Below are 27,442 nucleotides of genomic sequence, written 5' to 3'. Positions count from 1 at the left end.
TTTTATATTTTCTCCTTTCATCAATTAAATTCAATATTTCTTCTGTTACCCAAGGATTTCTACTAGCCCTCGTCTTTTTACCTACTTGATCCTCTGCTGCCTTCACTACTTCATCCCTCAGAGCTACCCATTCTTCTTCTACTGTAGTTATTCCCCCCCCCCCCCCCCTCCTGTCTATTGTTCCCTTATGCTCTCCCTGAAACTCTGTACAACCTCTGGTTCTTTGTTTATCCAGGTCCCATCTCCTTAAATTCACACCTTTTTGCAGTTTCTTCAGTTTTAATCTACAGTTCATAACCAATAGATTGTGGTCAGAGTCCACATCTGCCCCTGGAAATGTCTTACAATTTAAAATCTGGTTCCTAAATATCTGTCTTACCATTATATAATCTATCTGATACCTTCTAGTATCTCCAGGATTCTTCCATGTATACAACCTTCTTTCATGATTCTTAAACCAAGTGTTAGCTATGATTAAGTTATGCTCTGTGCAAAACTCTACCAGGCGGCTTCCTGTTTCATTTGTTAGCCCCAATCCATATCCACCTACTATGTTTCCTTCTCTCCCTTTTCCTACTCTCGAATTCCAGTCACCCATGACTATTAAATTTTCATCTCCCTTCACTACCTGAATAATTTCTTTTATCTCATCATACATTTCTTCAATTTCTTCTTCATCTTTAGAGCTAGTTGGCATATAAACTTGTACTACTGTAGTAGGCGTGGGCTTCGTGTCTATCTTGGCCACAATAATGCGTTCACTATGCTGTTTGTAGTAGCTTACCCGCACTCCTATTTTTTTATTCATTATTAAACCTACTCCTGCATTACCCCTATTTGATTTTGTGTTTATAGCCCTGTATTCACCTGACCAGAAGTCTTGTTCCTCCTGCCACCGAACTTCACTAATTCCCACTATATCTAACTTTAACCTATCCATTTCCCTTTTTAAATTTTCTAATCTACCTGCCCAGTTAAGGGATCTGACATTCCACACTCCGATCCGTAGAAAGCTAGTTTTCTTTTTTCCTGTTAAGGACATCCTGAGTAGTCCCCGCCCGGAGATCTGAATGGGGGACTATTTTACCTCCGGAATATTTTACCCAAGAGGACGCCATCATCATTTAACCATACAGTAAAGCTGCATGCCCTCGGGAAAAATTACGGCCGTAGTTTCCCCTTGCTTTCAGCCGTTCGCAGTACCAGCACAGCAAGGCCGTTTTGGTTAATGTTGCAAGACCAGGTCAGTCAATCATCTAGACTGTTGCCCCTGCAACTACTGAAAAGGTTGCTGCCCCTCTTCAGGAACCACACATTTGTCCGGTTTCTCAACAGATACCCCTCTGTTGCGGTTGCACCTACGGTACGGCCATCTGTATCTCTGAGGCACGCAAGTCTCCCCACCAACGGCAAGGTCCATGGTTCATGGGGAAGGTTTTAAATATACAAACATCAAAAAAAGTTTTGCATCACCCCGGTTCCCAGGACTCCTGAAGATAGACATTGACTGTCAATATTGATCACAGCACAGTCCCGTTGACTATTCAGAGATATCACTAAACCCGTCCAAACCATGCATGAGCAGCGCCTATTAGACGGGGGGTCCGACAGCCGGTCAGTTCCAATCATTCTACCAGGAAGGAGGTACACGGCCCGTGTTGTCTGTAGTTCAACCATGCCTAGACGGTCAATACTGCGGTTTGATCGTGTCCTCATTGTTACTTTGTGCTGGGATGGGCTCCCAACAAGGGAAGTGTCCACGCGTCTCAGAGTGAACCAAAGCGTGTTGTTCGGTTACAGAGGAGATACAGAGAGACAGGAACTGTCGATGGGATGCCTTGCTGATGCTGCCCGAGGGCTACTACTGCAGTGGATGACCACTACCTACATATTATGGCTCGGAGGAACCCTGACAGCAACGCCACCATGTTGAATAATTCTTTTCGTGCAGCCACAAGATGTTGTGTTATGGATCAAACTGTGCGCAATAGGCTGCATGATGCGCAACTTCACTTCCTATATCCTTGGGCGAGGTCCATCTTTGCAACCACGACACCGTGCAGTGCGCTGCAGATGGGCCCAACAACATGCCGAACGGACAATTCAGAACTGGCATCGCATTCTCTTCAATTATGGGTGTCGCATATGCCTTCATCCATACAACCGTCGGAGACGTATTTGGAGGCAACCCGGTCAGGCTGAATGCCTTAGACACACTGTCCAGCGAGTGCAGCAAGGTGGAGGTCCCCTGCAGTTTTGCGGTGGCACTATGTGGGGCTGACGTACGCCGCTGGTTGTCACTGAAGGTGCTGTAATGGCTGTACGATATGTGAATGCCATCCTCTGACCAATAGTGCCACCATATCGGCAACATATTGTCGTCATGGACAACAATTCCCATCCCCATAGTGCACATCTCGTGAATGACTTGCTTCAGGACAATGACATCGCTCGACGAGAGTGGCCAGCATGTTCTCCAGACATGAACCGTATCGAAAATGTGTGGGATAGATTGGAAAGTGCTGTTTATGGATGATGTGACCCATCAACCAATCTGAGGGATCTACGCCGAATCGTGTTGAGGAGTGGGATGATCTGGACCAACAGTGCCTTGGTGAACTTGTTGTAGTATATCACGATGAATACAGGCATGCATTAATGAAAGGGGACTTGCTACTGGGTATTAGAGGTACCGGTATGTACAGCAATCTGGACCACTACCTCCGAAGGTCTCAGTATATGGTGGTGCAACATGCAGTGTGTGGTTTTCATGAGCAATAAAAAGGGCAGAAATGATGTTTATGTTTATGTCTATTTCAATTTTCTGTACAGGTTCCGGAACTCTTGGAACCGAGGTGATGCAAAACTTTTTTTGATGTTTGTATTATTGATGACAAGTCTCTGTTATCTGTATCAGTTGTGTTTATTAAACTTGTGAAAAAACGTTACCAACTTGTGCATTAAAGAATATCTGTCTCCCCATGTGATATTATTATTTTATTATTATTATTATTATTATTATTATTATTATTATTATTATTATTATATATGATCTCCCTTTTGGACTGTGATCACCTATATTTTATTAATGAACATGAAGTTGTATTGAAATGCCTGAAAAGTTTCCCCTAGATGACAGTATCCAGAGTATTATTGTGGTAGTAACACTGCACTCTTTCATGTCATACACTGAGGAAAACCTAACTCACTTTCTTGCCTTTATAAAATTTATAGAACTGTATGTCTCTGACTTGCCCTCTCCACCAAGCAAAGGGGCAGTCTGATATACAAAATTTCTTTTATGTATTTTAATGCATCATTGGTGGCCCGGTGGTAGAGCACTAAACTCTGGTCTTGGAGGTCCTGGGTTCAATGTCTGCTAGGAATGGGTATTTTTCTTCTTTACAGTCCCCCCCCCCCCTCCCCCCCCCCACACACACACACCAGGATGGTTCCATGTCCACTCAGCCTGTCATCAAATGAGTACCAGAAGATCATTCCTGGGTGTAAAAAGTTCCTGGGCCACCATGCTCACCACCCACCCGCTTCTAGTGCCAAAGTGAAGGAATCGATACCTGGTCCTAAGCTCGTGCTACAGACTTTAACTTTTCATTCACCACTGCAGAATTTATTCTGATTTACTTGATAGCCATATTAATTACCTTTTCATTTTTATCTGTACTTTACTCTCAATAAATTGTGCAACAGTAGTTGTAGTGTTGGTTCACCAGAAATGATATTTGTTTCAGTGTTTCTACCATTCACGTGAAATCTTATTTAAGATAATGCTACTTTTTTCCCCTCCAGAACTTCGAGGCTTGGAACAATCTGGCGAAGGCCTACGTAAAACTGGGTCAAAAGGCTCGCGCCTGGAAGGCACTGAAAGAAGCTCTCAAATGTAATTTTGAGAACTGGAAAGTGTGGGACAATCTCATGATTGTGAGCACTGACTGCGCAGAGTTTGAAGATGTAAGTATAAACCTTGAGCAATTCCACTACAGTGCAACAATGTTCACATTTGAATCTCAATACATTGGGCATCAGAGCAAGTTGCACGTGTGCTGTTTTTTATTAACTGTTCTCTGTGCAACTGTTGTATTAATTCTCTGTGAAAAACTGAGCATTTGACAGTATGTGCCATTTTGCCACAAAAGCAGCCGACTGCCGAAGAAGTTACGTAGTCGCACAGATGTTACTTATGTTTTAGTGGTCACCGTGACCAGATATTGCATTGGCTTCAAGGGTAAATGTCACATTAATGGGTAGGGAGAGGCTAAGGTGGTAATTGTGTTCTATTTGTAGCAACCAATCAACATTTGTCTGGAGTGATCTATAAAAATTATTGTAAACACAAATCAGATAAACAAGTGTCAGTTCCCGCAGTCTGCAGTCAGGTGCAGTTACGTGTTTGGAGACTGGGCATATGTATGTGAGTTGTGCTTGTCTGAATGTCTGCATGTTCTCTATTTTGGAAGAACGCTTTTAGCCAAAAGCTTAAATGGTTAGTTGTCTTTTCGTTGCACATGTCTGTGACTCAACAACTGCTCTGTAAGATGAATACCGATCTATTCTTTCCCTAATATTTTTGTTATTCCGTCCTGTACTTTCCATCGGTTGATTTTGTAGGGAGGTGCAGGATGACTTTGACACAATTTCTGTTTGATGTGATCGTGACAGCTTCCTCTAAATGTAGAAAATGTAAGTTAATGCAGATGAATAGAAAAAACAACCCTGTAGTGTTCAAATACTATGTTGATGGTATGCTGCTTGACACAGTCATGATGATTAAAAATTTAAACGTTATGTTTGGATTAAAGGTATTCATTGAAGCAATTCAAAGGTGTGCTGCTAGATTTGTTACGCCAAGTTTGATCAACATCTGAGTATTATGAAGATGTTTTGTGAAATCAAATAGGAATCGCCAGAAGGAAGCCAATGGTATTTCCATGAAACACTATTGAGAAAATTTTGAGTACTGGCATTTGCGGTTGACTGCAGAATAGTTTTATTGCCTCCAACATACACATTTGATTTATAGGAATACAAGATGAGAGAAACTGGGCTCGTACAGAGTCATATAGTCCCATCACCCTGTACTGTAATGTGATTTGTGGTGTGTGAATTTCCTCCTCATTTTCAAAAATTCAAATCTTTGTTCACAGTCAGATATCAATATTGAAATTTTTACAGTACGTTGCTATCATATAGGTGTACAAACTGTGCAAAAATCATATTTTTATATTCAGTCCCACCTGAGATAACTAACCCCAAACTTGGCAAAAAATGAAAATTTTCAAATTTCAAAAATTCATAAAAAATTAAGGAAAGATTTGTAAGTGTTCTTGCTCTATATGAGGCTAGTAGTGTATGATATCTAACTATAGGAAAAATTAGACTCTCATAAGTCACTCCTTGTTTGTTATTTTTGGGCTTAAAAAGTGGATTTTTGAAAATTTGGATACCAAACTTTGGAGGTCATTTTGACTAGTTATTTTTGAATTTAGGATATTTTGTGTAATAGAGAATGTTGTAGAGGACACTTTTCTAAAAATAATCATGTCAATTGCAATGTTGTAACTTAACCCAGTGCAGAGATATTCATATTTTTGCTGTCTGTAAACTGAACATCGTTGCACGCTTACAGATGAAAATGGCCACCATTCAGTAAAGGTGAAAGGTATAATTTTTTAAAAAACTGTTTTGAACTTCTCAATTATAGGGTAATCACATAAAAAAATTAAAATATTTAAAAATGGTCAAGAAACCAACTTAACTTCTATTGGACCTCTTCATTTGGATTGACCCATGTCCAGAAAGCAAGTACCATTTCATTCTATGGCCGCTGCAGTACTAGTGTCGCAGTTCCTCACATTCACACTTTTCTTTCTGGTTCGTTATCTTTCCACTTATGTCATGACAGCCAGATTGTAGTGTGTTCACATTTGTTAGTAATCCTTCAAAATGTTTAGGACAATCTCTGAACCTGCCAACTGTGAAGAGCATTCTGTAATACTTTTTTGAACACAAAGAACGTTAAGCCAAATTAAATTCTTTATCAATTTGTAGAGATTTGTGGTGAAAATATAGTATTTGATGGAATGGTTAGAAAGTGGGTGAGACAGTTCAATGATGGACGAACAATTGTTCATGATGAAGCACAGAGAGGTTGGTTTTCTGTTGTCAGTGATGATTTGGTTGGGAAAGTGAATGAGAAAATTTGTGAAAACAGACATTTCACAATAAGAACGCTTTGTGTTGAACTTCCATAAATTTCAAAAACTGTATTGGATGAGATTCTCATGAATCACGTAAATTTTTGTGAATTGTGTTTCTGTTGGTTTCCGAAAATGCTTACGGATGTCCACAAGAAGTGACTTGGCAGTGCTTTGACATTTCTTACCTGATACAGTGATGAGGGTAGATGAATTTTTAAAGAGATTTGTGGCTGGTGATGAAACTTAGGTTTGTCATGTCACTACAGAATTGAAACAACAGTCAATGGAGTGAACGCACTCATGATCCCTCCATAAAACAAAATTCAAAACAATGTTGTCAGTGCAAAAAAGTCAAATATACTGTGTTCTGGGACAGACTGAGTATTCTGCTTGTTGAGTTTCTTCCCATAGGTGAAACTGCCAATGCAGTACAATAATGCGAAACACCGAGGAAAAACTTTGGCGCACAATTCAAAGTAAAAGGTGTGGAATGCTCAGTCAGGGCATTGTGTTGCTTCATGACAGTGCATGATCCCACTCTGCTGGTGTTAATCAAAATCTAATTCAAAAATTCAGTTGGGAGCTGTTCAATGATCCACCCTACAGTTCCAGTCTCGCACCTTCTGACTACAACTTACTCTTGAACTTGGAGGTGTTGTTTTGGAGAAGGACACTTTGACAACTTTAATGATGCAAAAAATGGTGTTCAGCAGTGGGTATCTTCACTGGCAGAATTTTTGTATGAAGAAGGCATAGAAAAATGGTTTTACGCTATGATAAATGTCTGAAAAATTGCAGCAACTGTGTAGAAAAATAGTTTAAGAAATGCTCTTTCTTGAATAATAATAATAATAATAATAATAATAATAATAATAATAATAATAACCCTTTAGATCACATAACATCAACAGATACAAAAAAAGTAAATTGGAAAAAGAAAACACTACATGGCAAGCACCCGTATCATCTAACACAGCCACACATCGATCAAGGCGCATCCAACACATGGCTAAGAAAAGGCAGTATATACAGTGAGACGGAAGGATTCATGATTGCAATACAGGATCAAACAGTAAACACCAGATATTACAGCAAGCATATTATTAAAGATCCCAATACCACAACAGATAAATGCAGACTTTGCAAACAACGAATAGAAACAGTAGATCACATCACAAGCGGATGTACAATACTAGTAAATACAGAATACCCCAGAAGACATGACAATGTAGCAAAAGTAATACATCAACAGCTTGCTTTACAACATAAACTAATAAAACAACACATTCCCACATACAAGTATGCACTACAAAATGTACTGGAGAATGATGAATACAAATTATACTGGAACAGAGCCATTATAAGAGATAAAACAACACCACATAATAAACCTGACATCATACTCACCAATAAAAAGAAGAAACTAACACAACTAATCGAAATATCCATACCCAATACAACAAATGTACAGAAGAAAACAGGAGAAAAAATTGAAAAATACATCCAACTGGCTGAGGAAGTCAAGGACATGTGGCATCAGGATAAAGTTGACATTATACCAATCATACTATCAACTACAGGAGTCATACCACACAATATCCACCAGTACATCAACACAATACAGCTACGTCCAGACGTATATATACAACTACAGAAATCTGTAATTATTGATACATGTTCAATTATCCGAAAGTTCCTAAATGCAATGTAACATATACTGTAGAGTTACAAGGAAGTTACACTTGATCAAGGTCCATGTCACTTTCCATTTTTAACCAGACATAATGTCTGAGAAAGGAAAGAAATAATAATAATTGCTTGGAATGGGGGGGGGGGGGGGCATCTTCTCGTATAACTTACCACGTTAGATTTAGCTGGTGCAAGTGCAAATAATATTAATTAATACAGTCATAGTATTGTGTTTGTACAGTGATTTAATTTAATAGAGTCACTTCTCTTTTTATTTCTATATTCCTTGACTCATTTCACATTTTTGAAGCTTCTCTTTAATGACGCAAACTACATAATGTGATGAATGAATGAAAGAAATTTTTTGCTCTCCTACCATATTGTAAAACAACATTCATTACTATAATTCAGAACCACATTAGTGTGCTAACGATAAGTAAATAACTCGTAAATAATATCCAGTCTGATGAAAAAAGATACAGTGTCACATGGATTTCTTTGCTTTTGCACTACCATTTTGTTGCATATTTCTCACTGCAGGTCATACAAGCATATCATAGGATATTGGACCTCAAAGCTAAGCATGTCGATGAGGATGTCCTTCGGATCCTGGTGAAAGCAGTGGCAAACAACCTCCCAGATAATGCCGGTGTGCCATCACGGAGACTGATAAAGGCTGCACTGGGTCTGTTTGGGCGTCTTACAGGACAGGTAAAAGAAAGGAGTTGCTAACTGTCACTTAGTGTTACCTGTAATGTTGCTTTATTTGTTGTCCTAAGTCATATTAGTTTCATATGTTGTGTATTCATTTATTCTAACAGATTCACTGCCCTCTAATAATTTTTGAAACATGTCAGCTAACTGTTGTGCAGATTGTGATGATGTATGCTCAACCATTAAAGCAAGCTCAAATTAGGTAATATTTGCTGTGGTAGCTCAGGCCAACAGCAAATGGTTAGATTTTAATAACATAGCAAAGACAGGGCTGTAAAGTATCCTCCATGTTATTCAGTCTGTGCACTGAGCACGCAGCAAAGGAAGCCAATGAGAAATATGGGAAGGAATTAAATTCGGAGAGAAGAAATAAAAATTTTTATGTTTGTTGACGACATTGCAAGTCCGTCATAGAAGGCAAGAACTTGGAAGTTCAGTTGAACAGAGGGATATTGTCTTGAAAGGAGAATGTGAGACAAACATCAACAAAAGTAAATCAATGGTAATGTATTGTAGTCAAATTAAATCAGTGGAGGTTGAGGCAATTAGATAAGGAAATTAGGCTCTAGAAGTAGTTGAGAAATTTCGCTTTTTGGTCACAAAATAGCTGATAGTGGCTAAATAAGGTGGATGTGAAGTGCAAACCAACAAGAGCAAGAAAATCATTTCTAAAAATGCAGGAATTTGTTAAAGTCGAATATAAATTTAAATATTAGGAAAAATTTTGCATGGTATTTGTCTGGAGTGTAAATTCGTATGGAAGTGAAATGTGGACAATAAACAGTCCAGACAAGAAGAGAACAGAAGCTTATGAAATGTGGTGCTACAGATAAATACTGAAGATTAGATGAACAAAAGGGGCAACTAATGAAGCAGTACTAACTGCAATTGAAGGGAAAAGAAATTGATGTCAGAATTTGTCTTGAAGAGAGGATTGATAGTTCACTTCCCAAGCTATCAAGGAATCACTGAAATTGCTGATGGAAGGAAGTGTGTGAGGTAAATATTGTAGGGGGAGATCGAGACATGACATGACTTCAGTCAGCAGTTTGAAATAGGTATAGGCTGCAGTAGTTAATGCAGTGACAAGACTCACAATAGAACAGCGTAGAGGGCTGCATCAAATCAGTCTTCAGACTGAAGACCACTGCAACAACAACAGTACGGAATGTCACTTGCACATAAAAATTTATTTAATGGTAATTTTGGGTGTAGAGCATCAAGTTTTAAGTTGTTTACAACATGTAGGTACCTGTTTCTCCTGCCGTATCCAGCAGGGTAACGTCTTCAACAACCACCAATATTTTGACAGGCGAACACCTTGTCATTTTCAAGGCAAAACTGCAGCAAGTAAGCACTGTGCAAGTGAATTTAAAACGTGAGTTTTCAGAGCAATTACAGAAAGAACAACAAATACTAGTGCCACCACACAACCAAAGATCACTGATGCCAGAAGTTATTGATAGTGAAAGTAGTGAAAATTAAAAACTAGCATTAACTCAGTCCCTTTGTTTTTTGACAGGGGGGAGAGTAGGATTCCATGCAGAGGCAGAGTTTAAGCAAAAACCTCCATCTCTATTTGCAAGGTTACTTGTTAATTTAAGCTCAACTGCTTCATTAATAAAACTATCCCAACTGCTGAAGTGCATGCCAAAATCTCCATGTTGTTATATTTCATAGAATTATCGGTGCTGAGACTGCTAACTCCGAGGCATGTTCCTCGAAGTCTTCCATTAACAAATTTACAATAATAGTTGACAACAGGCTTCCCATCACAATGCCATCTGTCTGCTCGTAGTACTGGTCATTGAATAAAAAGAATTGGAAGTCAATAGATTTGTTAATTCAACACCAAACCTAATCCTCAAACAACTGTAACACGACAGACAGAGGAACACAATTGAAGAGAGAGACCACATCAAAACTTACTAGAATATCAGAGTCATTCAAATTCATTCCCTCTAGTCAATGTAAGGAATCTACCGTGTTCCTAACTAACATGATGCTCACACTGAACAACTATTGGGCTCAACAGAGTAGCAAGGTGTTTTGCTACACAGTATGTTGGAAATCAGTGTTACTCACAATCAGATTCACTTGCACAGCGCTTGCTTGCTGCAGTTTTGCCTCAAAAATGACAGGGTTGTCACCTGTCGAAATATTGGCAGTTGTAAACAGCATCACCCAGCTGTATTCCCGGAAGGTATTTGAACATGTAAGTAATGTGAAAAAAGATGTGTGACTTTGGAAACCAGTCATTAGTTATACTTCATTCTATAAGTGAAACAATGTACCATATTTATAGGCTCACATCAGTGTGATAGGGTATACAGTTCAAATGCGTTTGACAGCAGCAGCATTTCATAAGCAATGATCACTATTTACTTTTGCCATACCTTGCCGCTTGTGGAGACACAGATTGTTCTTTCTGTCCTGCTGTCATTGTCATAAAATTTCTTGAAAGTGAATATTACATCAAGCCCATTTGAGGCTCCAAGGTGCATAAAATTGCAATTTAACGTCTTGTTTGTACTGAGAACTGGAATGTTTCCATTGACACTTGACAGCATATAAAGCTCTCCACAATCAGTATTTATTTGGGCTACCTCTAGCTTCAAGCCGCAGAAACAGAATGAAAATATCACAGGAAATATGAGAGACACAGTACCTATTTATTTCTGAGATGGACATTTAGCATAACTCCTGTTTCATAATAAATTATACAATAAGAAAATTAAATATTATTATTATTAGTTGCAAAACTCCCAGAGTGGAAGACGCTAAGTAAAGATGGTTCATTTTCTGTTCTTGTTCTTCTGATTCTTTTTATTTGCCCACCAGTTTTTCATTGTTTGCGACAGTTTAGCTCTTCTTTCTTCGCTCTATTTTGTTCCGGTTCTTCGGACTTCTGTCTCTCGTTTAACCTCCCATTTTTCTACTTTTAATCTAAAATTGTTCCTTATGTCTATTTCTTCTCTGGTGATTTTGGCTGATTCCGAGTCTCTCTCTTTTTTTTTCCCCCCTCTGTTAGCAAGGGAGTCTATGTATTTTACTATTCTTTTTGTTAGTCCGTGTTCAGGAAGCCTCATTATGTGGTCATAGAATTTGAGGCGTCTTTTCCTCATGTCTGTCTCTATGTTAGAGTATTCTTCAATTTTGGATGTTTTCTGCAGTCTGTATCCATTCTCGATCCATCTTGGTCCCAAAATTTTCCTAATTATTTTTCTTTCTTCTTTCTTTAGATTTTCTGTATCAGTTTTCCTATTTAGTGCTAAGGTTTCGCTGGCATGCAACATTGATGGTTTAATTACTGTTTTGTAATGTCTAATTTTGGCATTTAAAGATAAGCGTTTTTTATTATAGAGATTTTGCACTAATCTTATACCTTTAAGAGCTTTTTGTATTCTTTCTTGTTGTGCATATTTTTCACAGATAATTTCTGCTAGATATTTAAAATGTGATACTCTGTTACTTTATTCATATTTGGTTTGGAATTTGAAAATTTCTAAATTTGTTGTTGTAAACACTGTCTTTCCAGATGATATCTGCAGGCCAATTTTCTCTGCCCATTCTTTTAGAGTTTCTATCTGTTTTATAGCCATCTCACAAGAATCTGCCCTTATTGGGGGATCGTCTGCAAAGTCTCAGTAGGGGATTCGTAGCTTTCGCAACCAACGGTTGCTTCGTCAGGAAAGAGGGAAGGAGAGGGAAAGACGAAAGGATGTGGGTTTTAAGGGAGAGGGTAAGGAGTCATTCCAGTCCCGGGAGCGGAAAGACTTACCTTAGGGGGAAAAAAGGACGGGTATACACACGCACACACACACACATATCCTACCACACATATACAGACACAAGCAGACATATTCAAAGACAAAGAGTTTGGGCAGAGATGTCAGACGAGGCGGAAGTGCAGAGGCAAAGATGTTGTTGAATGACAGGTGAGGTATGAGTGGCGGCAACTTGAAATTAGCGTAGATTGAGGCCTGGTGGGTAACGGGAAGAGAGGATGTATTGAAGAGCAAGTTCCCATCTCTGGAGTTCGGATAGGTTGGTGATAGTGGGAAGTATCCAGATAACCCGGATGGTGTAACACTGTACCAAGATGTGCTGGCCGTGCACCAAGGCATGTTTAGCCACAGGGTGATCCTCATTACCAACAAACACTGTCTGCCTGTGTCCATTCATGGGAATGGACAGTTTGTTACTGGTCATTCCCACATAGAATGCGTCACAGTGTAGGCAGGTCAGTTGGTAAATCACGTGGGTGCTTTCACACGTGGCTCTGCCTTTGATCGTGTACACCTTCTGGGTTGGAATAGGTGGTGGTGGGAGGGTGCATGGGACAGGTTGTACACCGGGGGCGGTTACAAAGGTAGGAGCCAGAGGGTAGGGAAGGTGGTTTGGGAATTTCATAGGGATGAACTAAGAGGTTACGAAGGTTAGGTGGACGGCGGAAAGACACTCTTGGTGGAGTGGGGGGGATTTCGTGAAGGATGGATCTCATTTCAGGGCAGGATTTGAGGAAGTCGTATCCCTGCTGGAGAGCCACATTCAGAGTCTAATCCAGTCCCGGAAATTATCTTGTCACAAGTGGGGAACTTTTGTGGTTCTTCTGTGCGAGGTTTTGGGTTTGAGGAAGTGGCTCTGGTTATTTGCTTCTTTACCAGGTCAGGAGGGTAGTTGCTGGATGCGAAAGCTGTTTTCAGGTTGTTGGTGTAATGGTTCAGGGATTCCAGACTGGAGCAGATTCGTTTGCCACGAAGACGTAGGCTGTAGGGAAGGGACCGTTTGATGTGGAATGGGTGGCAGCTGTCATAATGGAGGTACTGTTGCTTGTTGGTGGGTTTGATGTGGACGGACGTGTGAAGCTGGCCATTGGACAGATGGAGGTCAACGTCAAGGAAAGTGGCATGGGATTTGGAGTAGGACCAGATGAGTGACTTACCAAACGAAAGTGCTGGCAGGTCGATAGACACACAAACATACACATAGACTTGTAACTGCCCCCGGTGTAAAACAAGCACCCACGTGATTTACCAACTAACCTGCCTACACTGTGACGCATTCTATGTGGGAATGACCAGCAACAAACTGTCCATTCGCATGAATGGACACAGGCAGACAGTGTTTGTTGGTAATGAGGATCACCCTGTGGCTAAACATGCCTTGGTGCACGGCCAGCACATCTTGGCACAGTGTTACACCGTTCGGGTTATCTGGATACTTCCCACTAACACCAACCTATCCGAACTCCGGAGATGGGAACTTGCTCTTCAATATATCCTCTCTTCCCGTTACCCACCAGGCCTCAATCTCCGCTAATTTCAAGTTACCGCCACCCATACCATACCTCACCTGTCATAAAACAACATCTTTGCCTCTTTACTTCCGCCTCGACTGACATCTCTGCCCAAACTCTTTGTCTTTGAATATGTCTGCTTGTGTCTGTATATGTGTGGATGGATATGTGTGTGTGTGCGAGTGTATACCTGTCCTTTTTTCCCCCTAAGGTAAGTCTTTCCGCTCCCGGGATTGGAATGACTCCTTACCCTCTCCCTTAAAACCCACATCCTTTCGTCTTTCCCTCTCCTTCCCTCTTTCCTGATGAAGCAACCGTTGGTTGCGAAAGCAGAATTTTGTGTGTATGTTTGTGTTTGTTTGTGTGTCTATCGACCTGCCAGCGCTTTCGTTTGGTAAGTTATATATATATATATATAGGGAAACATTCCACGTGGGAAAAATATATGTAAAAACAAAGATGATGTGACTTACCAAACGAAAGCACTGGCAGGACATATATATATATACAAATATATATATATACAAAGATGATGTGACTTACCAAATGAAAGTGCTGGCAGGTCGACAGACACACAAACAAACACAAACATACACACAAAATTCAAGCTTTCGCAACAAACTGTTGCCTCATCAGGAAAGAGGGAAGGAGTGGGAAAGACGAAAGGATGTGGGTTTTAAGGGAGATGGTAAGGAGTCATTCCAATCCCGGGAGCGAAAGACTTACCTTAGGGGGAAAAAAGGACGGGTATACACTCGCGCACACACACACATATCCATCCACACATATACAGACACAGCAGACATATTTAAAGACAAAGAGTTTGGGCAGAGATGTCAGTCGAGGCAGAAGTGCAGAGGCAAAGATGTTGAATGACAGGTGAGGTATGAGTGGCGGCAACTTGAAATTAGCGGAGATTGAGGCCTGGTGGATAACGGGAAGCAGAAGTGCAGAGGCAAAGATGTTGTTGAATGACAGGTGAGGTATGAGTGGCGGCAACTTGAAATTAGCGGAGATCGAGGCCTGGTGGATAACGGGAAGAGAGGATATATTGAAGAGCAAGTTCCCATCTCCGGAGTTCGGATAGGTTGGTGTTAGTGGGAAGTATCCAGATAACCCGGACGGTGTAACACTGTGCCAAGATGTGCTGGCCGTGCACCAAGGCATGTTTAGCCACAGGGTGATCCTCATTACCAACAAACACTGTCTGCCTGTGTCCATTCATGGGAATGGACAATTTGTTGCTGGTCATTCCCACATAGAATGCATCACAGTGTAGGCAGGTCAGTTGGTAGATCACGTGGGTGCTTTCACATGTGGCTCTGCCTTTGATCGTGTACACCTTCCGGATTACAGGACTGGAGTAGGTGGTGGTGGGAGGGTGCATGGGACAGGTTTTACACCGGGGGCGGTTACAAGGGTAGGAGCCAGAGGGTAGGGAAGGTGGTTTGGGGATTTCGTAGGGATGAACTAAGAGGTTACGAAGGTTAGGTGGACGGCGGAAAGACACTCTTGGTGGTGTGGGGAGGATTTAATGAAGGATGGATCTCATTTCAGGGCAGGATTTGAGGAAGTCGTATCCCTGCTGGAGAGCCACATTCAGAATCTGATCCAGTCCCGGAAAGTATCCTGTCACAAGTGGGGCACTTTTGTGGTTCTTCTGTGGGAGGTTTTTGGTTTGAGAGGATGAGGAAGTGGCTCTGGTTATTTGCTTCTGTACCAGGTCAGGAGGGTAGTTGCGGGATGCTTCAGGGATTCCGGACTTAAGCAGATTCGTTTGCCACGAAGACCTAGGCTGTAGGGAAGGGACCGTTTGATGTGGAATGGGTGGCAGCTGTCGTAATGGAGGTACTGTTGCTTGTTGGTGGGTTTGATGTGGACGGACGTGTGAAGCTGTCCATTGGACAGGTGAAGGTCAACATCAAGGAAAGTGGCATGGGATTTTGAGTAGGACCAGGTGAATCAGATGGAACCAAAGGAGTTGAGGTTGGAGAGGAAATTCTGGAGTTCTTCTTCACTGTGAGTCCAGATCATGAAGATGTCATTAATAAATCTGTACCAAACCTTGGGTTGGCAGCCCTGGGTAACCAAGAAGGCTTCCTCTAAGCGACCCATGAATAGGTTGGCGTACGAAGGGGCCATCCTCTGACCCATGGCTGTTCCCTTTAATTGTTGGTATGTCTGGTCTTCAAAAGTGAAGAAGTTGTGGGTCAGGATGAAGCTGGCTAAGGTAATGAGGAAAGAGGTTTTAGGTAGGGTGGCAGGTGATCGGCGTGAAAGGAAGTGCTCCATCGCAGCGAGGCCCTGGACGTGCGGGATATTTGTGTATAAGGAAATGGCATCAATGGTTACAAGGATGGTTTCCGGGGGTAACGGATTGGGTACGGATTCCAGGCGTTCGAGAAAGTGTCTTTGATGAAGGATGGGAGACTGCATGTAATGGGTTGAAGGTGTTGATCTATGTAGGCGGAGATACGTTCTGTGGGGGCTTGGTAACCAGCTACAATGGGGCGGCCTGGATGATTGGGTTTGTGAATTTTAGGAAGAAGGTAGAAGGTAGGGGTGCGGGGTGTCGGTGGGGTCAGGAGGTTGATGGAGGTGGATGGATATGTGTGTGTGTGTGAGTGTATACCCGTCCTTTTTTCCCCCTAAGGTAAGTCTTTCCGCTCCCGGGATTGGAATGACTCCTTACCCTCTCCCTTAAAACCCACATCCTTTCATCTTTCCCTCTCCTTCCCTCTTTCCTGATGAGGCAACAGTTTGTTGCGAAAGCTTGAATTTTGTGTGTGTGTTTGTGTTTGTTTGTGTGTCTATCGACCTGCCAGCGCTTTCGTTTGGTAAGTCACATCATCTTTGCTTTTAGATATATTTTTCCCACGTGGAATGTTTCCCTATATATATATCTCCAAAAACAAAGATGATGTGTGACTTACCAAATGAAAGTGCTGGCAGGTCGATAGACACACAAACAAACACAAACATACACACAAAATTCAAGCTTTCGCAACAAACTGTTGCCTCATCAGGAAAGAGGGAAGGAGAGGGAAAGATGAAAGGATGTGGGTCTTAAGGGAGATGGTAAGGAGTCATTCCAATCCCGGGAGCGGAAAGACTTACCTTAGGGGGAAAAAGGGCGGGTATACACTCGCACACATACACATATCCATCCGCACATACGCAGACACAAGCAGACAAATGAAAACAAAACAGATTTCTCTGGTTAGGAGCTATCATGTGGATTAAAATACATTCACATAATTATGGGGCGGGGGGGAAGGTAATATATGTTATTAGTTTAAGCTTTCTGATTTTATTTTATTTCCATGTTTTTGACAGTCAGTCACCTTGCAAAACAATGAAGTTATTTTTGTCTGTTTGCTAAATAAATGTGGCTTTTATTAATCTCCTCCCCAGAGGCAGTCAATTTATTAGAAATGAAGTGTTTCATTCCGCGTTGTTGGTTATTGTCAACTGTTCACTCAATTTCAAGTGGACATTTTCATCTTCTGGCGTGTATGGCTTTGCGCCATAATGAAGAACCAAACATGAGAATACAGCACTGGTACTCCAGGAAAATTTGCATCCCAAAAACTGCACAGAAAAGCTTAATATCAGGTTGGGGTCTACTTCATTGTGAATCTGGAAATACGAATGTGCACTTAAGCCTAATTATGCATTTTAGTGTGTGTATGAAATTCTGATGCTCGTGGAGTATCCTGTTTCTTTTATATAATGTCATGTAAGATCTCTTAATACTCTATATGTATGAACATATGGGCTTTCTACAGCATTGTAGCTGCCCACATACAGTAATGCCAGTTTTCTGGTGCTCTCTGGCAGTTGCTGAAATGAAGCTATTTGTAACAGGTCATGGGAAAATATTATGAATGGTGCTTCGAAGAGCGTTAGTTCCAAAGTAAATTTGCTTTTATGCAAGATGAATTATGTTACGTGCATGAATGTGCAATGAATTTCTTAAATCGTGGAGTGTTTGAGTCTCGATTAAAGCTTAACACATTGAGGACTAGCCGCTTAGAAGATTTTCGAGCCCAGAAGACCAGACATTAATGTCATTATTTAAAATTTTACCGGCACATTTGTGTGTTGTATTTTAAAGTGTAACACATGCAAAAAAGACCAATATTCTATGCGAAAGCTTAACTTTTGTTGAGCTATAATTTAAACCAAAAACTTTTTGTATTTATGTGTTCGCACTAATTAACAGTGATTTTGCTATTGGTTAACGTTGTCACGTGTACTGTGCTCTGAATATGTGCTGTCACTGGCTGACGAGATCACGTGGAGCTTACAAATGCGCATTTCAATCTCGATTTCTGTGCTTTGCAAACTGACATGCTGTCTCGAATCTATACTTTCATAACATGAAAATATGCTGCATATCATAATATGAAAATACGCAATGTAAGTGTTGCTGTACATCACAGATCTTCTCAAAACTATATATTTTTTTCTTGCCGAGTTTTTCGTTCTCTGAAGTTCCTCACTGGTGTACAAAACCTATACATTCAAAGGATTGATATCTTTACAGCTCCAAGGAAAATTATACTGTCACTTACTTTGGAAAGGTGTATTTTTTCACCTTGGCAGAAGTGTGTTTTAACATTGGAAAAGTGTGTTATTAACCAGGAAATCCAGGTTGTGTTTTTGCCTATGCACCGTGTACGAATTCATCTCCACTCCTCTGTCTTTCTCATTTACACTGTCTCCTTTCTCTTTGGCTCCCATTCCTATTGTCTTCATCCATCTCTCTTTGTCTTTTATTGCCACTTTCTCTCTCCCACCATCAATGTCTCCTCTTTCTTTCTTTCTGGTGAGTAAGGCAGAACAAGGATTGAGGCAGCTGGTTCCCCGCTGTTCTGTCAGAGTCTTTTAAAGAGGACCTTATCCACCTTTTTTGCTCTCTGACAGCAGCATTTTCAGCTGGTTATCTTCTTTTTTCTGTTACAGCAGGGCGTGCTGCTTATATAAAATGAATTCTGTAGATTGGTAAAGTTTTGACAGTTTATTTACATAGTTTGACACATGTAAACAACAATAAAAGTACCCATAATAAGAGGTTAACAGACAATCATCTCCCACCCACCTAAGTTCACTTTACACAACTGTAGAAAAAGAAGGCCACAACATTTTCAGGCTGCACTTACAGTATACCAAAAAATGTGATGTTTGACGTGCAAGTGCAAAGAATGTTGTTTGACAAAGCAATTTTTTTGTAAGGTGCTTATGCTGTCAGATAGTACTATCAAATAATTTCCAGATCGAGGCAGCCTGTATAGACATGAAGTATCCAATATACAGGGAAAGCACTTCATATAGTGGTGAAAAAATGGTGATAAAAACTTAGTGACCTCAGAAAATGACTGCAGAACCCTTGCTATGTGTTCACCATGTCAGTCAAAACTGCATTTCTGGTTCCACCAGCTATTACATGCATAAGTACGGTAACTTTGACCCTCTGGATGTCAGTAATCGATAATTATATTGAATAAAGTCTCCAAGCGTTTGTGGCCATTGCACCGAAGTTAAAAACTTTTGGGTTATTGGGCCACATCATATTTCTCCAACAGTCGATGTTTTGACCCCTCTGCTGGGATCTTCTTCTGGACCTTGTGGTGTCCACTGGAATGCTCAAGATCCTGAAGAAGATCCCAGCAGATTGAGTGAAGAAACATGACATGTCCTGATAAATCAGAAGGTTTTAACTTTGTGGTGAAAACAGTTTCAAAGTTCTCCAAGAACACCATCTTCAGAAGATGTGGTAAAAATTTCAACAATCTCCCATGAATAGAAATCACAAAAGTGATCGTTTCCACAGTTGGTATTTTTGGTACCCAAGAATCATATTTTTTCGTGGTTTGCCCAGGAACCACCCGTCAAAAAATGGTGCTTTTGTAAACCACCTATGACATACACTAGACCACACCTAATGCGAAAGAACCAACAAGTTTGCTCTGTTTGCATGGGCTGGAGGTAGTGTGTGAAGTTAAATTTTGATCTGGTACTGTTGGGTAGCTACAGTATCCCCATTCTTCTGATAAGGCTACAAATGGTCACTATGCCAAGACCTATCCAAAACACTTGACTCCTTATGTCTGTGATAAATAGAACCCATGGTATATACGACTTTCAGGAACATGTAGGTACATTTCACTGTTGTGCACAGACCTGTGTCGTAGTTGGTGTGTGTGTGTGTGTGTGTGTGTGTTTTATTCATGCCTGTAGAGGCAGTTAAAGTAAGAATATGTACTGTATTGATTTTTCATTACATCTGTAACTAAGCCATTTTACACTTCATAAATTTCAGCACTGTTCCTGATATTCTTTCATTCAAACTTTTCCTCCTTGTAGTTGATCTGATTCTGACGAATAAAATATCCATCAATAAGTATGTACAAGGTGTACAACTTTGTTTCCACCATTTCCCAATAGGTGGCGACAACGGTAAGTAGCGGTTGAAAGAAACAGATCACAGACGTCAGGCAGTTAGCTTGGACCTCGGTCAACATAACCTCATTCAAACATTAGTCGGTTTGTGTCTGCATCATAAAGTTGTTATCGATTGAAAATGTCAGTTTACGAGCCTAATTCTTGTCATTTGCGGGAGGTGTTACTGTTTTGGTTCAATATGAAGAAAACGGTGGCCGAGTCTCGTCGAATGCTCTCAAGTACGCAGTTAGTGAAAGAACGTGTCGTGAGTGGTTTCGACGCTTCAAGAAAATATTTTCGAAGATGCAGAATTGGAGACATTGCTGAGTGAAGACTCACGTCAAACTCGAGAAGAAGTGGCACAGTTAGTGGGAGTGACACAGCAAACCATTTCAAAATGATCTCAAGGCTATGGGCATGATTCAGAAAGAAGGAACTTGGGTCCCTTGTGAGCTGAAACAAAGAGAAATTGAAGGGTGTTTGTGTGTTTGTGAACAGTTGCTTCAGAGGCAAAAACGGAAGGGATTTCTGCATCGCATTGTGACCGGGGACGAAAAATGGGTTCATTACAATAAACCTCAAAATCGTGGGGATATCCCTGCCATGCTCCCCTGTCGATTATTCACGGCTCTAATATCATGCTCTGCATATGGTGGGACCACTTCGGCATCGTGTACGATGAGGTTTGAGGTGTTAAAACCAATTGAAACAATCACAGGTGCTCGTTATCGAACACAATTAATGCGTTTGAGCAAAGCATTAAGACAAATGACCGCAGTACAGCAAGAGGCACGATTAAGTGATTTTGCAGCATGACAATGCTTGACCTCATGATGCAAAAGAGGTCAAAACGCACTAGGAAATGTTAAAATGGGAAATCCTATCCCACCCACTCTATTCTCCAGACATTGCTCCCTCTGACTATCACCTCTTTAGATCAATGGAGCGTGGCCTGGTTGACCAACACTTTCAGTCTCATAAAGAAGTCACACATTGGGTCGATTCGTGGATCGCTTCAAAAGATGAGCAACTTTTTCGATGCAGGATTCGTACTCTGCCCGAAAGATGGGAGAAAGTAGTGGCCAGTGATGGTAAATACTTTGAATGATACGTGTGTAACCAGTTTGTTTCATTAAAGCCTCAAGTGTTGGGTAAAAGTAGCAGAAGCAAAGTTGTACACCTTGTATTATATGAGATTTGTTCAAAAAATTCCAGAACATTCGTAAATTTGTTGTGATGCGGTGGTGGTGCAAAGTGTGGTCGGCATCCTTGCACTCGCGTGTGTTTAATGTGGAACTGTCCAAAGTTTCACTGTCGTAGTCTGTTAGTTATTGTTCAGTGCTGTTAGAGTAGAACATTGTGTCGCACTGTTTGTGAATTTCGAGATGGCAGGGTTAGAGGAGCAATATGTCTGGATTAAATTTTGTGTGAAACTTGAGGAAACCTTTCCACACACCAAATGATGCAGGAAGCATACGGTGACGAGTGCTTAAGCCGTACTCGGTGTTACGAATGGTTCGTACAGTTTAAAAGTGGCCGGACACAAGTTACAGGTGACCCTCGCTCAGGATGCCCTTCGGTGTCAGGAACATCAACGAAATTGTGCATGCCACTCAAAGAATGACTGTTCGAGAGATTGCAGAAAAATGTAACATTTCAATTGGATTGTGTCATGAAATCCTGAGACAGCCTTTGGAATGCATTGTGTTGCCGCCAAGTTTGTCCCGCGGTTCAGGAGTCGAGAACAGAAAGAGTTATTGGAGGTCAAAGAGGCCGATTAATATTAATCGCGTCAGGCCGTAAGTACTCCACAGTGATACGAAAAAACTGTAGCAGCATGCTTATAAATATATTTATTCGTCTGTGTCTTTGTTTATATCCGATATATACTACTCGTGAAAAAACTGGTTAGATATTCACTTTGTTTTAGAAAGCACAGAGACATTAGGCTACTGGCCTAGCTCTTGTTTCTTTTTTTTTTATGTATGTTTATTTGATTTGTATATGTATTTAATAATGTGTGTTAGAGCACGCTTATGGCCCAGCCGTAGGAATATTTATTTAATTTCAAGTTACTTAAATGTAAATCCAGTATTTCATATATGTTTTAATATGTTTGTGAGTGTGCGTCGTCTTGTCGGCTTGAAGACGTGGCGGGAGTGCCTCTAGCTAATCGCAGCGCTCGTTACTACAGCAGGTGACTACTGAAGTGGGGGAGGGGCACGGGGTATGGGGGAGCGACGGGAGACCTCTGAACGGTACGGCGCGACGGATGCACGGTTGCGGGAAAGACTGGACGTGGAGCAGTAACGGACAGCCACAGGAAAGACTTGGAGAGTGGAGCAGTTTGCGTGTGGTAGCGGGAGATAGAAATATTTCGTAGCGCCGACTTGTGCACTTGTGAGACTTCCGTGGCTTCTGCAGTGAAGATGTAGTATGTGTTTGGAAGCGAATATCTCGCGAGCGATGTTGTTATTCGTAACTAATTACGTGAAGTAGGAATCTATTGTTTCCCTGTTATTCAACTTATATTTTATTTAATTGCTGGACCGTTGACACCATTAAGTGTTTTCCAGAAATATACCGCATTCTCAAAAATACTTCTACTATTGTACTAATCATTTAAAGTCGTTAAGATAGTACCTGCAGATTTTATTTAATTGCAATCTTACATTTATAAATTACTATGTTGCTTAAAAATTCGCAATAGCTGAGTGATATGAACCTTCGACCATTTGATTCATGTGTATATTCATATTGAATACAAATTAATAGAGGGAAACATTCCACGTGGGAAAAATATATCTAAAAACAAAGATGATGTGACTTACCAAACGAAAGCGCTGGCACGTCGATAGACACACAAACAAATACAAACATACACACAAAATTCAAGCTTTCGCAACAAACTGTTGCCTCATCAGGAAAGAGGGAAGCAGAGGGAAAGACGAAAGGATGTGGGTTTTAAGGGAGAGGGTAAGGAGTCATTCCAATCCCGGGAGCGGAAAGACTTACCTTAGGGGGAAAAAAGGACGGGTATACACTCGCACACACACACATATCCATCCACACATATACAGACACAAGCAGACATATTTAAAGACTTGTCTGCTTGTGTCTGTATATGTGTGGATGGATATGTGTGTGTGTGTGCGAGTGTATACCCGTCCTTTTTTCCCCCTAAGGTAAGTCTTTCCACTCCCGGGATTGGAATGACTCCTTACCCTCTCCCTTAAAACCCACATCTTTTCGTCTTTCCCTCTCCTTCCCTCTTTCCTGATGAGGCAACAGTTTGTTGCGAAAGCTTGAATTTTGTGTGTATGTTTGTATTTGTTTGTGTGTCTATCGACGTGCCAGCGCTTTCGTTTGGTAAGTCACATCATCTTTGTTTTTAGATATATTCATATTGAATACTGTAGACTCAACAGTATTTGGCTTGTAAAGTGGCGACTACGTATCCCAGCCCCTAGACAATGAAACCAGCCAAAACTTTTAATATTTCAATGCTGAGTCTGAGGGTACGTAGTGGAGGGCCACACCACGTCATTTTTATTTCTGAAAGCGCGCAAGTTATCTGCCACTACAATCCACCAATAGCGCTATAATGTACGTTGTGATTATTGCATGAAAATCAGTTCAGTTGGAGGTCTCTGCCATTACTTCTGTTGTGGGGTGAAATCCAAACTACTGCTGATAGGAAAACCTACATCTAGCTTTTCAAACATGTATGTTTCTTCCTCAGAGAGGAAAGAGAGCTAAGTTATGGAAGTTTAGAAAGGAGTATCAGATAACACAGGTCTCTGCTTGAGAGGGAGCGACCTGTTGTCGGGACAGAGGCAGACAAAGGTGAAAAAGGAGACACTATCATAGAGAGTAGGAAGTACGTCTGTAGGCACTGTGTAAACTTCACTCTAGAGGTACAGAAGGCAGAGTGAGAAGTAGAGAATCGTTAAAGGGGAGAAGAAATGAAAAGTGAGACGAATAGTGTAAGTCAGGACTAGAAGGAAGGTGGTAAAGGAGAAGAAGGGGAGAGAAGGAGACCTAAAAAGTTTTTCTTCTTCTTCAGTGATTAATCTGAGGATTGGTTGGCAGCAAATCTCCACTCTCCACGACTTTCTGATTTCTTCTGTATTTTCCCGCAAGTCTTGCATCTCACATCTTTCTTAATTTGGTCTCTGTATCGTAGTTGTGGTCTTCCTTCAGATCTCTTTCCATTAACATTCCCCTATGTTATTGTCTACAGGAGTTGGTCATGTCTCATAGGATGTCCAGTGACTTGCCCTCTTCTTTTGACAGTCGACTCCCACAAAATTCACTTATCACCCATTGATTTTATTATTGATGAGAAAAGTATTCTCAGATCGGGTATTAATATATGAGTTTATTCTTTGCTATAGTCCGTTATAATTTTCTTTCCCTTTGCACACTTTCTAATGTAGTGTTTTTACATCCTTATCCACATAGCAGATATTTACACTCTTCAGTCAGTTTGTGGGATATGTTCATCTACATCTACATGTAAATCTACATCCGTACTCGGCAAACCACAGCAAAGTGCACAGCAGAGGGTATGTCCCATTGTACAATTTATTTAGGTTCCTACCCATTCCATTCATGTATGGAGCACAGAAAGAATGATTGTTTGAATGCCCCTGTTTGTGCAGTAATTATTTTAACTTGTCCTCACGATACGTTTGTGAGTGATACTTATGTGGTTTTAGTACATCCCTAGAGTTGTAATTTAAGGCCAGCTCCTGAAACTTATAGACTTTCACGAGATAGTTTACATCTATCTTCAAGAATATGCCACTTCAGTTTCTTCAGCATCTCTGTAACACTCTCCCTTGCGTCAGACAGATCTGTAACCATTCATGCTGCCCTTCTGTGTACACATTCAATATCACCTGTTAGTCCTATTTGGTACGGGTACCACGCATGAACAGTACTCTAGAAAGTGTTGCATGATTGATTTCTAAGAAATCTCCTTTGTGGACTAATAGCACTTCTCCAGTATTCTACCAATAAACTGAGGGCCTTTACCTGCTTTACCCACAATTGAACCTATGTTATCATTCTGTTTTGTATCCCTACAAAGTATTACACCCGGATGTATGAGTTGACCAATTCCAACAGTGGCTCATTGATACTGTATTCATAGGACACTACATTTTTTGTGTTTTGTGGAGTGCACAATTTTACGTTTCTGAATAGTTAAAGTAAGTTGCCAGTTATTGCATCACTTTGAAATCTTATCAAGTTCTGATTGTATATTTACACAGCTTCTTTCAAAGTTGTACTTTGTTATACATAACTGCATCATCTGCAAAAAGTCTGAGGTTACTATTAATATTGTTTGCAAGGTAATTAATATATGTCATGAACAGCAAGTGTCCCAACACACATTCCTGTGGCAGACCTGAAGCTTCTACCGTATTTACTCGAATCTAAGCCGCACTCGAATCTAAGCCGCACATGAAAAATGAGACTCGAAATCAAGGAAAAAAAAATTTCCCGAATCTAAGCCGCACCTGAAATTTGAGACTCGAAATTCAAGGGGAGAGAAAAGTTTTAGGCCGCGTCTCCAAATCGAAACAAAGTTGGTCCACTGTAATATGAGACAATTTAGGTCGAATGACTGACGATACAGCTACAGTAGTTTGGTTCGAGTCGTAAGCTTAGCAGTTAAGCTTTACCAGGTAGCCATTGCTATGCGTCAGGCGCTCCGTCCATATTTATATGGGTACCCTTCCTTTTTCATGTGCTCCGTCTGGTTTGAATTGATTGCTTATTTTTCTTTGATCTGATAAGTGCCGCTCTTTTTGTTATAGGTGTTTACGTCATTCTAAGCTGAAAACGCATTATTGTATTGTGTCATGCATTGTTTGTTACATTCTGATAATGAGTGTTTACGGCCTGTCGCCGCTCGTGGCATGGCTTGCTTTTGTGCACGCTACCGCCACTTACAATTTAAAAAAAAGAAAGAGAGAGAGAGAGAGAAATCGTCTCATTAGCGAAACAATGGCAAGAGACTGCTATTTGTTGTTACTTACACTGCTGCTTTCTTTGATAATGATCAACAAGAACTAAATAATAGACTGCGTGTGATAGATGTTCTGAATGAGAGTTTAGCGAAAAATTTTCTCCGTTTGAAAATCTTTGCAGACGCCTCTTTAGTACATTACATTCAGCACAGAAATTAGGGTCATCTTAGATTTCAAAATCTAGTCAATTGCCGTACTTCATTTCTGACCGTATCACTATTAGGCATAAGAATAATACGGATATAAACATGACATTATATGTATATTCTTCCGCGTTTGCTGTTGTCTCACTCTAGTTTCGTAGTTTATTAGGCAGACAGGATTTAAATGAGATAGCAAACACGAAAGAATACATGGCAAAATGTTTATATTCGTATTATTCTTATGGTGACGAGAATACTGCATGTGATTCACAATTCAAAAAGTTCGTATTAGCAACCATCTCTTCTCGCAGGTAGGAAAATTTCAGAACGTATTGTTGGCCATATTGACAAACATCCCAAACAGTCTTGCCTCTCGGATTTTCATAGTACATGGAAATGTTGCTACATTCGAAGATGAACAAAACGGAATTTGTATTTACTTCGTTGGATAATGTATGAAAATACAGTGGTCGAAACTCGGGGCGGAGAAAAAAGCTCGTTTTCCACCTTTTTTTAAAATTTATTTACTGACGCAGAGGTTTTGGCGCCAGTATTTATCATTGTGCCTGCAAAACGTGCCTGTGTAGCGCTACATATATTCGACGGCTGAAGTTAGTTGTGGGGGCACCTAACAACATTTTTCAGAACTTCCGCTTACTTTGCACTCTATTCTAAGCTGCAGGCGGTTTTTTGGATTACAAAAACCGGAAAAAAGTGCAACTTAGATTCGAGTAAATACGGTATGTTTGACAATGATAATTAAAGTCTCAATTGATAATTACTGTATGATTGAGGAAAATGCTTACAAGAGAAATGGGGTTTTCTCTTGAAGTTTTTGATTACACCAGGAGATGAGTCTTTTGGGCTATAGAAGGATCCAATTACAATTTTACG

At 40.6% G+C, this 27,442-nt stretch overlaps 1 protein-coding gene across 1 annotated transcript in view; it reads left to right on the top strand.

Moving 5' to 3' along the window:
• Positions 1–27,442, top strand: part of LOC126210065 (tetratricopeptide repeat protein 27) — a 132,393-nt gene that overhangs the window by 83,404 nt on the left and 21,547 nt on the right. The window contains exons 12-13 of the mRNA XM_049939185.1: positions 3,808–3,969; positions 8,445–8,615. Coding sequence (XP_049795142.1) covers positions 3,808–3,969; positions 8,445–8,615 — 333 coding nt within the window. The remainder of the gene's footprint in view (positions 1–3,807; positions 3,970–8,444; positions 8,616–27,442) is intronic.

Source organism: Schistocerca nitens, chromosome 10 (assembly GCF_023898315.1).
Source record: "Schistocerca nitens isolate TAMUIC-IGC-003100 chromosome 10, iqSchNite1.1, whole genome shotgun sequence".
NCBI lineage: Eukaryota > Metazoa > Arthropoda > Insecta > Orthoptera > Acrididae > Schistocerca > Schistocerca nitens.
The sequence above is the reverse complement of the archived record's forward strand: the minus strand, read 5'-3'. Positions and strand labels throughout refer to the sequence as shown.